Source organism: Marmota marmota, unplaced genomic scaffold (genome assembly GCF_001458135.2).
Source record: "Marmota marmota marmota unplaced genomic scaffold, marMar, whole genome shotgun sequence".
Lineage (NCBI taxonomy): Eukaryota > Metazoa > Chordata > Mammalia > Rodentia > Sciuridae > Marmota > Marmota marmota.
In genome coordinates, this window is record NW_026000057.1 from 32,742,610 (window position 1) to 32,758,048 (window position 15,439).

The 15,439-nt window shown below is 39.5% G+C and overlaps 1 protein-coding gene across 2 annotated transcripts in view; it reads left to right on the forward strand.

The window, feature by feature from the left end:
• The window catches only part of Nfkb1 (nuclear factor kappa B subunit 1), a 115,019-nt gene that overhangs the window by 92,852 nt on the left and 6,728 nt on the right, over positions 1 to 15,439 (forward strand). For both annotated transcript variants that reach the window (XM_015484602.2, XM_015484603.2), the window contains exons 13-19: positions 531 to 620; positions 1,847 to 2,038; positions 3,207 to 3,348; positions 6,324 to 6,438; positions 12,058 to 12,259; positions 12,752 to 12,921; positions 13,236 to 13,338. In XM_015484602.2, the coding sequence (XP_015340088.1) occupies positions 531 to 620; positions 1,847 to 2,038; positions 3,207 to 3,348; positions 6,324 to 6,438; positions 12,058 to 12,259; positions 12,752 to 12,921; positions 13,236 to 13,338 (1,014 nt within the window). The remainder of the gene's footprint in view (positions 1 to 530; positions 621 to 1,846; positions 2,039 to 3,206; positions 3,349 to 6,323; positions 6,439 to 12,057; positions 12,260 to 12,751; positions 12,922 to 13,235; positions 13,339 to 15,439) is intronic.

Below are 15,439 nucleotides of genomic sequence, written 5' to 3' on the forward strand. Positions count from 1 at the left end.
AAAAGATTCCATATAATACATACTTGATTTGTCAATGTATGTTATATATCTACATAGGCTACATTGTAGATTATATATACTATGTTACAGAGAAATTTGAAAACATAAAATCCTGAATTTTTCCAGTTTATTCTCTCCCCCAAAACGCACAAGAATGGACAGTGGTGGCCATTTTCCTCTGAGGCGTCAGTAGGTTTTCTCTGTTTTGTTTGTTTTTTTCCTCCTGAGTTTGTTTTAACGTCTTCTCTGTACAGTCTGAGTCTGGTGTGACCCTTCCTCAGTAGCCTTTCTCCTTCAGGAGGGAGAGGGACACATTCTCAGCATCAACTCCTCCATGTGCCAATCTGAACACTGCCAGAGCTGCCAAAATTTAACTTTGCCAAAGTGGAATTCAGAGGCCCCATTGGTGTGTCTTACAGACTCTAAGCTGATGCTCCATTGTGGGCACCACACTATCCTCCCACACCAAAATCTGTGTTCCACTAAGGGACTAACACTGAGTTTTACATGTGCTTTACCTGCCATTCCAGGGTACGGCTTCCCGCACTATGGATTTCCTACATACGGTGGAATTACCTTCCACCCTGGAACCACTAAATCCAATGCTGGGCTGAAGCATGGTAAGTAGTACTTTAAAACAGGGGAAGAGAAGAAGTCAATGCTGAAAAGGATGTTTTTTCATCATTACTTATCACAATAACAAAATCATCTTTTAAAAAATTTTAGAAAATATTTTTCCAAAAACCTTATTATTTCCTCCGGAGAGTATAAATTCTGTTTCTAACATTCGTTTATGTATTTACTTTTTAAGTAGCATAAATGGGGGCAGAAGAAAGGAACATTACAGAGAAGTTGACAGAGACTTGACTGTTCAAACATTAGAAAAAGATCCACAACACTTACCTGTTGTCTGTCTTTCTCCCTCAAGTGATAACACTTTTGAAATCGTTTTGAGTTTTATGGGCTTGGTCTTTTCCAATCAAGGTTTTCCCTAAGTAGCAGTGGTTATACTATGTGTTCCTAACTTACATTAAAATTACATACTAGTGTATGCACTGAAGAAGTAATTCTATAAATCTTCCCACTTATTAAATGCCTGTTTTGGGCCAGGTGTTTTTATATGCCTTAACTGTAATCTTTTCTTTTTAGCTTTTAATTGACTTTATTTTGTATTCAGGAATCAGGCAACATTTCATTCCATAAAATAGAATAAGTGTTTCCCTTAACTCTGATCTTTATACTCTATAAGGAAAATATTAGCATCTCCGTTTTGTACACGAAAGGTGCTGAGGCTCAGAAATGTTCATTCACTCGCTGAAAGTACATGGCTATTAGTGGCAGAATCAGAATTTGAACTAGGTCTGCCCTTAATCCCCAGGTGCTCTCATAGAACCTGTCAGATAACAAATTTGTACCAGAAAGACTATGATTAGAAATAGAGCACTGGGAGACCTCCCACACTGAAGAATGCGAATCAAGACCACATCTTGGCAACTTGCCTTAAAAAAAAAATAAGAGCTGTCCTTTGAAGAACTTTAAAAATTTTCATTTCACTTAAATACACAGAAGAGCTTTATTGCAATTTTCTCCTTTATAGATAAACTAAATGAGATCTAAGTTTTTAGAAGTATACTTGAAAAATATTTTTAGAAGCTATTTTTAAAATAGCTCCACAAAATATTATTTATGATATGAAAATTTTAAAAAGATCTCGAATTATGATTTTTATTTTCCCTTTGCAATTCACTTGCTTCTTGCCTTTATCTGATCTACTTTGAAACAGTGAATTACAACTTAATTAACAAATTTTACTGAGAAATGGCTGATGGTTTTGCATTTCTCTTAGGAACCATGAATGATGTATCTAAAAGTGATCCTGAAGATTGTGGCAAGAGTGGTGGCAGAGAGATTGTAAATCTTTCTGGGAACATTATCAAAACCACAGAACAAGATAAACTGGGCATGTCCATTGACGGAAATGAGGAGGTGATGCTGCCGTGCACCATGGGGGTAAAGCAAGAGGACTCTCCGTTTCAGGGTAGGTGGGTGCACAGAGCAGCACTCTGTGTGTGCTGGCTAAGGAGGGGTCTAGGTACCAAGCGGACTTCAGAATGGAGGTTTCTTTTCTGTTAACCTGAATATACTTATTATGTTCTTGTCCAGTTCTGTGTGCTCACCTTTTGAAAAGCAGATGTCGGTCATTTTATTCACACTGGAATTCCCATTTTTTCTGTGTGAACCTAAAGCACAGAAATTAGCATGTCCATCCTCCTATTGTCATTGTGCCGGTTGGGGGGATCAGGAGAGACCATCAGCTTCTCTTCTGGCACAGATAATAGGGAATGGTTTCCACATCTTTTAGCCACCCCTCTCTAGTGTCTAGCTTGTGGTCATACTAGATGGAACTTTGCCTGAAAATGGAACTTTTCTTTTTGTCCTGTTGCCCTCTTTGAAAGGTAGGATTCGGTGGGAAAGTACTTCTGTGTTTCCTTTGAAACAGAACTTGTTTGCTATGTTGTGACTCTAGGTCACCTCTTATAGTACTCAAAAGACCTCTGTAAAGAGAAAGAAAGAAAATATGGGCTTGGTGGCTACTATTGCATATTCTTTCTTCTTCCTTTATTTGTAATACCCCTTTAAAAATGTATGAACCATGTTTAGCCAAGGAGACATTTAAAAAGTGGTTAATGTGTTCTGTTTGGAGCCCAAAGATCACAATTGGCAAATTGACTTCAAGGGAACAAATCTCATAAAAACACCAATGGCTGATTGAAAGTTACCTGCCTGTGTTTTTTAATACATTAACTAGACAGGTAGTTGCTAAAGATTCCAGAGAAGGATCATTTTACCAAGAAATTAATTATTGAAAAATCATGGCAAATCTAATCAACCATGGGGATTGATCAGTTGCCCTTAGAATAAATAATGCACATTGATTTTTCTCCTTAAAATAACAGACATTCCTAAATTCTTCCCCCTATCAAGCCATAGACAGATTTTTTAGGTCAATCTCTGTATTTTTCAGTGAGTCAGTATCTAATTGTGCTTTCTCTAGTGAACACAACCCAGAAGCGCTAAAAGGAGCATTTTTTATTAAAATGTGTGTCGGTGTCAGAACACCAGTGCTCATGGTTCTGGCCTTGAGCCTGCCCTGCACGTGGAGCAAGTGTAGCAAACTCAGCTGTGCTGTGGTCATTGTCTTGCAGATAACCTCTTTCTGGAGAAGGCTATGCAGCTTGCCAAGCGGCACGCCAACGCCCTTTTCGACTACGCGGTGACGGGAGATGTGAAGATGCTGCTGGCGGTCCAGCGGCATCTCGCTGCAGTGCAGGATGAGAATGGGGACAGGTAAGTCAGGGCTTCTATAGGACAAGGGTTGCTTTAGGTTAGGGCAGAGAGGCTAGAGATACAAAAACTTGCTCAAAGTTATTGGGTCCTGTAACAGGAACATCCTGTCAAGAAAAAGAATGTGTCATGAGGTTGAGCAGCATGATTTTCTTTTCCTGTTCTGCCGAAGTCACCTGTTGGACTCTAGAGTAGCTGAAGGGCTCATCTACGAGTAGGTTTCACTGGGTGGGGGCCTGGGACTAATCTGTGTTGGTGATGGCACTTTTTGAAAACCTTGTCTTATTTATTGAAATAATATTAGGAGAATCATTAGATTCCAAATTCCTGAAGCATTCTTATCCCAACTGTGTATTTGAAAGGATAGTGTATTCAGGAAAAGCCCAATAAAAGACAGCAGCAACAGTAAAGTGATTCAGAGACGGTTGTCATTCTTTGCCGGTTACTGGTCCTTCTCTGCCTCTATTTGTAGTCACCAGTAATGTGAGTGGTTCAGACTCTTGTGACTGCTCCAACCCATGCTCTGTGGGAGTCTGACATTCCAAACACCATGCCTTCCATTCCTGCTATTACTGAGATTCTATTTGCAAAGCCACCTGGCTTCCTTCTAAAAAGGTCCTCTTGGTCCTTTCATTGAGACTTCTAAAATGATCTCAAAAGCCTACCGAAATAACAAGAGACACCAGCCTTCAGATTCAAGTCAAGTGCTTTATCTAAAACTTTCTAAAAATAGCTTCAACACTGAGAAATTCTTTTCTGTGGAAGATCTCTTGTGTGTCGTGTTTTAAGTCTCTGTTTTAAAAACTCAACCAAATGCTTTAGGAAAGTGCCAACCTCAGGGTTTTGAGCAGAGACCTTTGTTCTCATTCCTTGCAGCATAACCAAGGATGTGGTATAACCACTGGCCTTGTTATACAGTACAAGAGGAACTGGTACAACTCTCTTTGTGTAAGGACATGAACAGTAGAATGTTTTCTCAGGGTTAAATAATTTAATTAGCATTCAATGGCATATAACCACAAGAGAAAACAGTTAGCCAAAACAGGACAATCGTGTTTCAAGTGACATTTTGGGGACCTGCTGAATTGATGTGTATAAGGAAGATGAGCACAGGCAAGTTAGAAAGGGAATGCTGATACTTGAAGGGAGGACTGTGGAAGGTCTGCAGGGCACATCATTCCAGTGGGTGTTTTGGGGGAAGCACACATAAGGACCCTGGACGTACCTGAAGGGGCTGGGGAGGTTGGCTTCCCTGGCCTAAGCAGGAAATTAATACTTATCTGGGACCCACTGACTCACACAATCAGGCTCTCTGAGAGGCCAGAGAAATGGAACCAAAACCAAATAGGAGTCCTCTTAGAAGCATAGACAGGGGCAGCTTTGGGCCATCATAGCTCAGCCTCTTATTTTCATTGAGTTTGTCTTATTTGGCTAACAGTCTGAATCCTGGGGCCATTAGTCATCATAGAAATTAAAATAAAGAAAAAATTATAAAGCCCCTTGGTATTGGGGAAATTCCCATGAGGGCGTGAGGATTTGAGGGGGAGGAGGAATGTACTTCTGCTATGAAATGCTGAGCTGCACATGGAAATTTTTAGGCAGTTTTTGAAGTGAAATTTTTTTCTTGATACATGTGCATCATGTCCACATCAGACTGTGCGTCCTTTTCGGAAGTCGTCTTCCAGCACCCCGTGAAATAGTGAAACCCTGAAAACATTCATTGAAAAATATCTGTCAAGTACTAAAATCAAAGTTTAGAGTTTTCGACCCTCCTGTGCCAAAGTTAATCCCAAATAAATTATACATGTTATTACTAAGACAGAGGCCTAGGTAAAATGTTACCTATATCTTTGAATTGAAAAAATCCAGCCTGCTTCTCCAAACCCAGATGTACTGCCTCTGTCCTCTGCATCTTAGTCTGTCCATGCATGGAGTAGTCCTCCTAGGTGTTCATCTCCAACTCTGTAGAGCAGGGTACATCTATCGCTTATGTAGGATGGCTGAAGACAGGCCTGGGCTTGATTGCGAGCTTCACAGCTGCTTACTGGCTCTGTTGACCTTGGCTGAGTTATGGTACACCTTTAAGTCTATTTTATCCAAGACACAAAGATAAGATTACCTTGAATTGTTGCTGTGATTACAGTATACATCAAATGCTTATCATAATCTGGTAAGCAGAATCTCTCAACCAATAGAAGCCACATTTGTCATTATGAGTTGTTTCAAATTAATTTTAATAATTAGTGTTCTAACAACTTAAAAGAATTATCCCAGGATGATGCTTGACACCCACCAGTATTTTCAAACTCTTTATCATCAGCCCCCAACATTCCTTTATTCTTGTGTTCCTGCTTAAACTGTGTGCGAGGGCCTTCTAGCTGACTGGACATTGAACCTGCCCCAAAAAAGACCACAAGCCAGAGAAGGAGTGTAGCATACAGAAAACTGCAGTTGCCTAACCTAGCAGGGAATTCAGATTTTTCTCCCAGTAGTTAAGTCTGCTTCCATTCTCTTGGGATATAGGAAGATCTTTAAAAAGGCACAACACTATACCTTGAAGCAGGTGGAAGGGCTAAGTAACTAAATTTTTCTGAAAATGTCTATGTCTGAGAACATCAGAGAAGAGGTAGCAGAGAAGAAGCCCAAAGCTATGGTGACGTAAATCTAGGATTTGAGCTTAGATTCCTCCACCTTGAAGCCGGGGTGCCTCTGCACTTCAAGGGGTCAGATACAAACACTCCGGAGGCCAGGCAGAGACCAGACCATTTATGAGCATAGCAGTCCTAGATGAGGGGTTAGGAGGGGCAGATCCTCTGGAGAGAGTATTCTACCTCCAATCAAGACATTTTATAAATTTAAAACATTTTAGGGCCAAATAAAACTAAGTATGAGAGTCAGGTTCTATCTTCAAGTCGAATCACTTCTTGAGACTCTTTTTGTTCATTAACACCTTAGTTAATTCTGTATTTCCATTCCAGTGTCTTACACTTAGCCATCATCCACCTTCATGCTCAGCTTGTGAGAGATCTGCTAGAAGTTACATCTGGTTTGATTTCTGATGACATTATCAACATGAGAAATGATCTGTACCAGGTAAGCAGAAATCTCAAGGAGGAAAACTGAAGAAAAACTGTTTTGTTTTCTTTTTTTATATGTGTGTATATACTATTTTGGTAATGTTTCCATCAAAAACACAACAAAACTTTGTTGGTAATTCTAAAAGCCCGTGAGTTGGGAATGTTATTTTTTGAATTAGAATCTTTTTATCTGTGGTGATGATAGCAATCACCCTATACTGAAAGTCAGCATCCCGCTGGGGAAAGGCACACTTTAAACTTGAAAAATCAAAGAGTTACATTTTAGACAGAGAACCTAGAGTAAAAAATGTCACATCTGTCAAGAAAAATAAAGTTGAAAAAAAAAATTGGGTTTTTCTGAGAAGCCAATACTGTATGAGAATTCTGAGGTCTACCGAAATGCACTTTGACAACAGCCAGATTAAATGTATATCAAATCAGATTTCAGATACCGAAATCTGAACACAGAGAGGTGAAGGGGTTATGTGAGGAGGAAAAGGTGTTTTTCAAAAACTGAAAAACAGATCAAAGTGGAAAAATTGGGTACACCAGAGTTTTTGCCCAAGTGAGTTTTAAACAGAAATTAGCCGGGCCCTACCTGCAAAGCTACCCAAGGGGCTCTACATTAGAAAACGAGGGTAACTGGAGACTCAGTGAGAGCCTGATGGGTACATGCAGATTTCAGGGTGAGGCAGGGATGGCCAGTGGAAAGTGCTTGGACATATCCAAAGCCTGGGTGCAGGGTGTTGGGAGCCCAGAGTCCAAGTCCAAGATGCCATTCCACCACTGAGGGATTCTTCCTCTCCCCTCCCCTGAGCCCTTTTCCCACGGAGCTGTCTTTCCAAAATATGCCCAGCCATCGTGTATAATTATTTACTAGTAAGAGCTCCAGTTCCCTGGGATTTCTTTGTTTTGAGTGCAGAGCATTTAAGTTATTTCCTTTTTATTCTCATATTTTAAAATGTGCTTTAAAAGTACAAAAATACTAGCCAGGTGCTGTGGCACATGCCTGTAATCCCAGCCGCTTGGGAGGCTGAGGCAGGAGGATCATGAGTTCAGAGCCAGCCTCAGCAATGGCGAGGTGCCAAGCAACTCAGTGAGACCCTGTCTCTAAATAAAATACAAAATTGGGCTGGGGATGTGGCTCAGTGGTCGAGTGCCCCCATATTCAATCCGGTTACCTCTCCACAAACAAAAGTACTGAAATATTGATTTGTAGTTCTCAGTAAATTTCTATCTGGAAGTAACTATTTCACTCAATATTGGACATTAGTATTGTTCTCTAGCTGTTGTGCTTCATATCAAGAGGAAAATAACAGTAGGGACTCTTCACTAACTCACTGTATAAAATAACTAGGATGAAGTCTGATTTTAAATTTATATTTAAAGGAATATCTTCTTCAGACTTTCATATCATTTTGGGGGCTTTTGGTATTTGGAAAGTCCTTTGTCCCACAAGGATTTATTCTCTCAGAGTCTTGATTGTGTCTTTAAACATTACCAGTGAATGAACCAAACCAAGAGCAGGATGGTGTAGTTTCTCAGTCCTCCTTTCAAAGACTACTTGCCTCCACTGTCTGTAGGTCAGATTCAAGGAAGTGCCACTTGTTTTTCTGTTTATAAATAGGATCTGCAAAGGACACAGCACAACAGGATTAGTAGCTGTGATTTATTATGTGCTAAACTCCTTTCTGTATCATTTGGTTACATACATTGAGACTCTTCAATCCATTAGAGACTTCAGTTCATTACACGGCCAAGAACACTTCTGCCCCTTTTAATTCAGAAACCCTCAGGAGAATACAGCTCCATTTTCCCCAGCTCCCCACTGTTCTGGTTAATGGGCAGACAATCTGGATTTCTTGGTATGTCTTTTGGTGGGCATACCCAGTGACAACCTTGAATTTGAGAATAAGAAAATGCTAAGATGTGAACTCTCGTTTATCTGTTGTCAAGTTTTCTGATAACTATTTTTGATAAAAAAAAAAAACTATACAATTATCTAAGTTATATGGATTATTTGGTATTCATCTTAAACATTTTCTCCAGATACCTTTCACTAATCTTGAAAGTACATTTCTGTGACCATCTGTCATGATCAAATTCCTCTCCCACCCACCCTGTAGAGAGATGTTCAAAATAGACCAAGAGCATGGAGTTAGGATTTTTCTAAGAATATTCTCTTTAAATTATATTTACCTTCCCCAACAACAACCACTCCATTATTTGACATGAATTGTTTTATTGTATATGTTCCATAAAACATCAGTGTTTTTCATGCATGTATTTTTCTTTTATGTTTTTAATTTTAATAAATATAACATACAGTTATTGTTTTATAAAATACTGCAAAAGGACGTACATTGGGAAGTCAAAGTTGCCCTCCATGGCAATGCACAAGTCCTCTAGCCCTACTTCCAAAGCTAACTGTTGCGTTTGTAGGTATAGTACTTTCCTAAGAGCTGGCTATATGTGTGTGTGCAGTTGAAATACATAGATACTGTAGTACTCTCACATACAACCCACATTATATTATACATGCATCTCCCACATGCATTAACCTTTTTCTTAATTTTTAATTTGATATGATTATAGATTCATAGGAAGTTATAACATAGTGAGAGATGGTAGTATATTTAATGGCTGCTAATAGGAGGTTCCCTCATCCAGTTTCTTCCACTGTGTTGCATAAATATAACACAGTATAAAAACCAACAAATAATACTGATATAATCCACAGGTCCTAATGAGATTTCCCCAGTCTTACATGCACTTATTTGTGCATATCTCTGTGGTGTTGCCAGGAGTATTGGCATATAGGTAGTCCCAACTAATTGGGAGACTGAGGTAGGACGATCCCTTCAGCCCAAGAGTTCAGTCCGCCTGGGTAATACCACAAGATCTTGGCTCCAAAAAATAAATAATTAATTGATTGATTGATTAATTGATTAATTAAAATTGTATGTTATATTTATTACATATTATAATATATATTATATTATACATGCATCTCCCACATGCATTAACCTTTTTCTTAATTTTTAATTTGATATGATTATAGATGCATAGGAAGTTATAACAGTTAGAGATGGTAGTATATTTAATGGCTGCTAATAGTTAATATACACACTACTATATAATATATAATTATATTAAACATAATTATATGTGTATATATAACATTTAATGTATAATACATATAGCTTTTATTTATAAAATACATATAGTTATTCATACATGCATTTTTTAGATGTGTGACATTTTACTCTGTGTCACTGTTTCTACCTTGGCTATTTATTGAATTTATCCATACAGTTCTGCATATGGTTCATTGTTATTGCTCCTGAACAGAATCCCATAGTGTGCTTCTTCAGCCTCGAGGTGCTTTTTTCCAGTAGTAGACATTCACTACTGCTAACTTCCCACCTGGGCAAACATTACTGCAGTGAGTGCCTTCACCCACGTCCTCTTGTAGATTTGTGGGTTTCTGCGACATTTGAGCATGTACTTGGTCCTCCGTGATGTCTGCTGGAGACACACGTGGCACCACAAAACATGGCATGTGTGGTCCCAGAGTCCCACACTTATAATTGTTTAAGATACAGCCCTGGGTTTTAAGATCCAGAAACCTAAAATGTCACAGAAAACATTTGGTGGCACTGAGGGAAAAACTTTTTTAAAAAAAACTTTTTTTTCATGATAAGAAAATTTGTATGGCATAAAAAACTATAGTAAAACTAGAGATAAATCTCAGTTTCTGAATTATATGTATAAGTACCTGTAATTATACACACACACACACATACACACACACCCCTTACAACTTGAGGTCTTTTTTACAATTTCATTCTTTCTTTTTCCCACTTCCCATGGCAGTCTAGTAAGTGCAGCCTTTGTTGACTGATTCATTTTTGAGTGGAAGGCTCTTGGTAACAACACCACAAGTTTTGAGAAGATCATTCCATTTCAAGCCAGGATTTATAATCCTAGGATGTGAAAGAATCGAGCGAGAATGATAAGTCAGCAACACACACACTCCGGTCTCATTTCTGCTGGGTTCCGGAGTTGCTGTAACTGCCATGTACACAGCCTGGCCATCTTCATTGTGGCAGCTCCCTGTGGCGTGGCCGCCCACGCCGTCTAGGATGTTGGTGGCTCCCCTTCCATTGCTGCTATGGCCAGCAACTGCTTGCTGTAAGGGAGTTTAGGCAAATCGCTGCTAGGCAGGCTGGCTTTTCTAGTTAGGCTCCTGTGAAATAGACTGATTTTTTATTCTTAAAAATATACCCTGTTCTCTGTCAGTGATTCAGGTTTTTTTTGAAAGATGCTTTCAAGGTTGGGTTTGTCTTGCTGTGTTTTGAAAACACGGCTTTTGAAACATCTCATTTGCATTCGCCCACTACTTCGTGGGCAGGGTAGTCTAATGAACTGTTTTATCTCTTAGGTTCCAGCAACTCAGCTTTTCTGTTCATCTGAGCCCTTTTAGTGACATAGTTGTATTGTCCTCATTATGCCACTTAGGAACCTGCATCACCAACTATGAATTGGAAGTAGAGGAGTTACAATGATTGGTCTCAGGAACCCAGTCTATGCAACGATATTTTTTAACTTAATGCATTTATTTTCTGTATCAGTATATAATGATGGCCCCTTTGTTAATCTTTTTTTTTTATTGAGAAGTCTATTTACATTCCTTCAGTAAAATCATAGTCTTGATTTGCTAACAAATGGGATTATCAACTGAAGTTAGATTGTTACTAGAAACTCAAAAGGACCATATTTACTATGATATGAGCTAAAGAAATGACAAATGGGCTATGTTAAGAAACAAGAAATCTAGGGCTGGGGATGTGGCTCAAGCGGTAACGCACTCGCCTGGAATGCACAGGGCGCTGGGTTTGATCCTCAGCACCACACAAAGTAAAATAAAGATGTTGTGTCCACCGAAAACAGAAAAATAAATATTAAAAAATATTCTCTCTCTCTTTCTCTCTCTCTCTCTAAAAAAAAAAAGAAACAAGAAATCTAGATAGGGAAGAGGGATGGGAGGGAAAGGGAGGACACAGGATTAGCAAGGATGGTGGAATGTGATGGTCATCATTATACAAAGCACATGTATGAAGACTTGAATTCAGTGTCAACATAGAGATATGAAAAATTGTGGTATATATGTGTGTTAAGAATTGTAATGCGGGCTGGCATTGTGGTTCAGTGGCAGCACGCTCCCCTAGCAAGCATGAGGCCCTGGGTTCAATCCTCAGCACCACATGGAAACAAATAGAGGTATTGTGTCCAACTACAACTAAAGAAATAAATATTTTAAAGAAGAAAGAATTGTAATGCAAAAAAAAAAAATAACAAAGCACACGTATAATGGCAAAAAAAAAACGAAACAAGAAAGCTGTTGAAAGTGATAAATGTAAAATCATCCTAATAATCTCAATTATGGAATGATTAAATGTTAGTTTAGTACACTTGCTTTGTTAGAAGATGGTATGGAACAGGGAGCTTCTTTGCCAAGATCAGGAGATAATCGAGGAATGGGAAATGGCCCTGCAGTCTGATGTCCTGTACTGCTATAACAGCTCCCAACCCGTGGGAGTGACAGTGAATCTCCTTCCCTTTCTCTACTTAGACGCCCTTGCACTTGGCAGTGATCACTAAGCAAGAAGATGTGGTAGAGGACTTGCTGAGTGCCGGGGCTGACCTGAGCCTTCTGGACCGCTTGGGTAACTCTGTTTTGCACCTAGCTGCCAAAGAAGGACATGATAAAGTTCTCAGTGTCTTACTCAAGCACAAAAAGGCAGCACTACTTATCGACCGTCCCAACGGGGAAGGTAAGAGTCACCATTGCTGGTACAGCCTTCTCCTGTTCACCTACTAGATGCTCACTCATGTGTGTTACTTGAGTTTCACTCATAGTGCTTTTCCTTAGTCACCTGGAGTTGGTCCTATCTTGGTGGAATTTTGTGGCTCACTGTAACTAATGCCTTTAAAGACATTTTGGAATGGTTAGTCAGTAGGAGGAAAAAGCAGAGGCTTGAGCAAACACTCGTCTTGAAGTACATAAAGCATCATTTACTTGGAGAATGTTTATTTATTCAGTGTCTCTTGAGAGCATAATAGGAGAGTGTGGGTTTTTAAGACAGAACAATAGACTTATAGAGCCTTTACAGAAAACCCTGAGCTGAGACTCTTTCAACACTGTTAGTGCTGAAACCTGACGGCTTCCCTCCCTGGGATCCAGTTTTGCCATCCCTTCAGCTTCACTGAGGGCTGTCAGTGAGCAGCATCCCCACCCTGTGTCTGTCCCTGTGCTTGGGCCCTAGGTCTGAATGCCATTCACATAGCTGTGATGAGCAACAGCCTGCCGTGTCTGCTGCTGCTGGTGGCCGCCGGAGCAGACGTCAATGCTCAGGAGCAGAAGTCCGGGCGAACAGCACTGCACCTGGCTGTGGAGCATGACAACATCTCCTTGGCGGGCTGCCTGCTCCTGGAGGTGAAAGACACACTTGTCTTTGCATTGAATTCCCAGGGGAGAAATCTTTTCAAAAACTGATGTCAGAAACAGCCTTCCTCCTCACACCTCGCTCTACTTATTTGACATTTTTGCAAGACTTCAGAGTAGCACCTTCAGGCATTCCCCCCACCTTTTGCCCCTCATCTCTAATTAAGGATTTCTTCAATGGCAGAGCCAGTCCAAGTAGCAACTGGGCTAGTAATGTGACCTGAGGGGTCATATACAGGGGCAGGTGAGGGCAAAAGGCCAAGAGCACCTTTCACTAACTCTTCTCTGTATGGGCTTGGCCTTAGGGGGATGCCCACGTAGACAGTACCACCTATGATGGAACTACACCCCTACACATCGCAGCCGGGAGAGGGTCCACCAAGCTGGCAGCTCTTCTAAAAGCAGCAGGTAGGTGGCCCTGCCATCATTGATGGACAGTTATCTGAAATGCAAACCTGACTTCAGAGCAGCACTGTTGCTGCCTTTTGGCCTCAGACATGCTGCTGAAAGTGTGGGTATAAATATTATATGAACAATCACATTTTCTTTGTTTTTTTTTTAACTGGGTGAAAAAGTGAGATATTTTTTTAAATTTATTTATTTTTTAAATACACAACAATAGTGGAATGCATTACACTCATTATTACACATAAACAGCACAATTTTTTGTAACTCTTTATTTAAAGTATGTTCACACCAAATTATGCCATGATACGTGTACTCTTTTTTTGCATTATAGTTCTTAATACACATATATACCACAATTTTTCATGTCTCTGTTGGTATATAAGGTATGTTGACACCAAATTCAAATCTTGATACATGTATTTTGTATAATGATGACCATCACATTCCACCATCCTTGCTAACCCCCTTCTCCCTCCTTTCCCTCCCACCCCTCTTCCCTATCTAGAAATAATCTTCCTCCCATACTCTCCCTCCCTATCCTACTTTGAGTCACCCCCCTTATATCAGAGAAAACATTTGGCATTTGTTTTTTTGGGATTGGCTAACTTCACTTAGCATAATCTTCTCTAACGCCATCCATTTACCTGCAAATGCCATGATTTTGTTCTTTTCTAAAGTGCTGAGTAATATTGTGTATAAATGCCACATTTTTTTTATCCATTCATCCACTGAAGGACATCTAGGTTGGCTCCACAGTTTAGATATTGTGAATTGTGCTGCTATAAACATTGATGTGGCTGTGTCCCTGTAGTATGCTGTTTTTAGGTCCTTTGGGTATAGTCCGAGAAGAGGAATAGCTGGGTCAAATGGTGGTTCCATTCCCAGATTTCCAAGGAATCTCCATACTGTTCCAAATTGGCTGCACCAATTTGCAGTTCCACCAGCAATGTATGAGCGTACCTTTTTCCCCACATCCTCGCCAACACTTATTGTTGTTTGTCTTCATAATAGCTGCCATTCTGACTGGAGTGAGATGATATCTTAGAGTAGTTTTGATTTGCATTTCTCTGATTGCCAGAGATGATGAGCATTTTTTCATATATTTGTTGATTGATTGTATATCCTCTTCTGAGAAGTGTCTATTCAGTCCTTGGCTCATTTATTGACCAATCACATTTTCAACTATCATTAAGGCACTATTTGGACCAGATCAGGGTTTTACTCTCATCATCATGTTAGTTTTCACTCTCTGACTTATCTGTATGTATTGGATTTGGATTATTTAGGTTGATTCCCAAAGCAAGGGATCTTCTTAAAGTAGAGTTTACTTCCTTAGAGAATTCTGAGCTGTGTCAGTCTCTGATTACATCAGAAGTCTCTAGAAGAAAAATATTTAAAGACTTCCTTCACAAGAAAGGAAGAAATAATTTAAAAACTTCATTTTACAAGAAAGGTTTCTTAGAAGTTGAAAGAATAGGCAAAAGCCAATGGGCTACCTATTGACTATTGTTACACATAAAACACTAAAAACTGCTATCACATATTGGCCTTACTGTGTATCAGGCACTGTGCTGGTATTTTACATGCACTGTCTCATTAGTCTCACTAAATCCACAATAATCATTTGAGATAAGCATTGTTCATTCAATATCTTAGAACCAGTGAATCAGACTAGAGAGGCCACTAGACCCCACTCCTGTATGTCACACCTCCACAGACCAAACCTCCAAACTTTATCCTCTCACCATTTTTTTCCCATCTTCCTAGCTTGTGAGTTTGCAGATGTTATTCCATTTAATTCTCTAATCCTGCAAAGGATAGAAAATTATTTCTACTCTTCAAATTTCCAGTACCTTGCATATTTAGAACCTTAAAAAATATTTAATGAAATGGGTATCTCAAGCTTGCCCTGACATATCTGATTTAATTTAGAAGTTATTTTAAAATTTTTAGAAGGTAAATGCTTCAGAAATTCAAGAAAACAGAGCAGGCTATGGTGCTGTTCTGAAGATACAGGAACTTTTCAAGTCATACCCCACATACGCAGCAGCCTTTAAATTGAATGTGTTCTTTACCGAGAGGCCCTGGTCTCAGAGGTGGT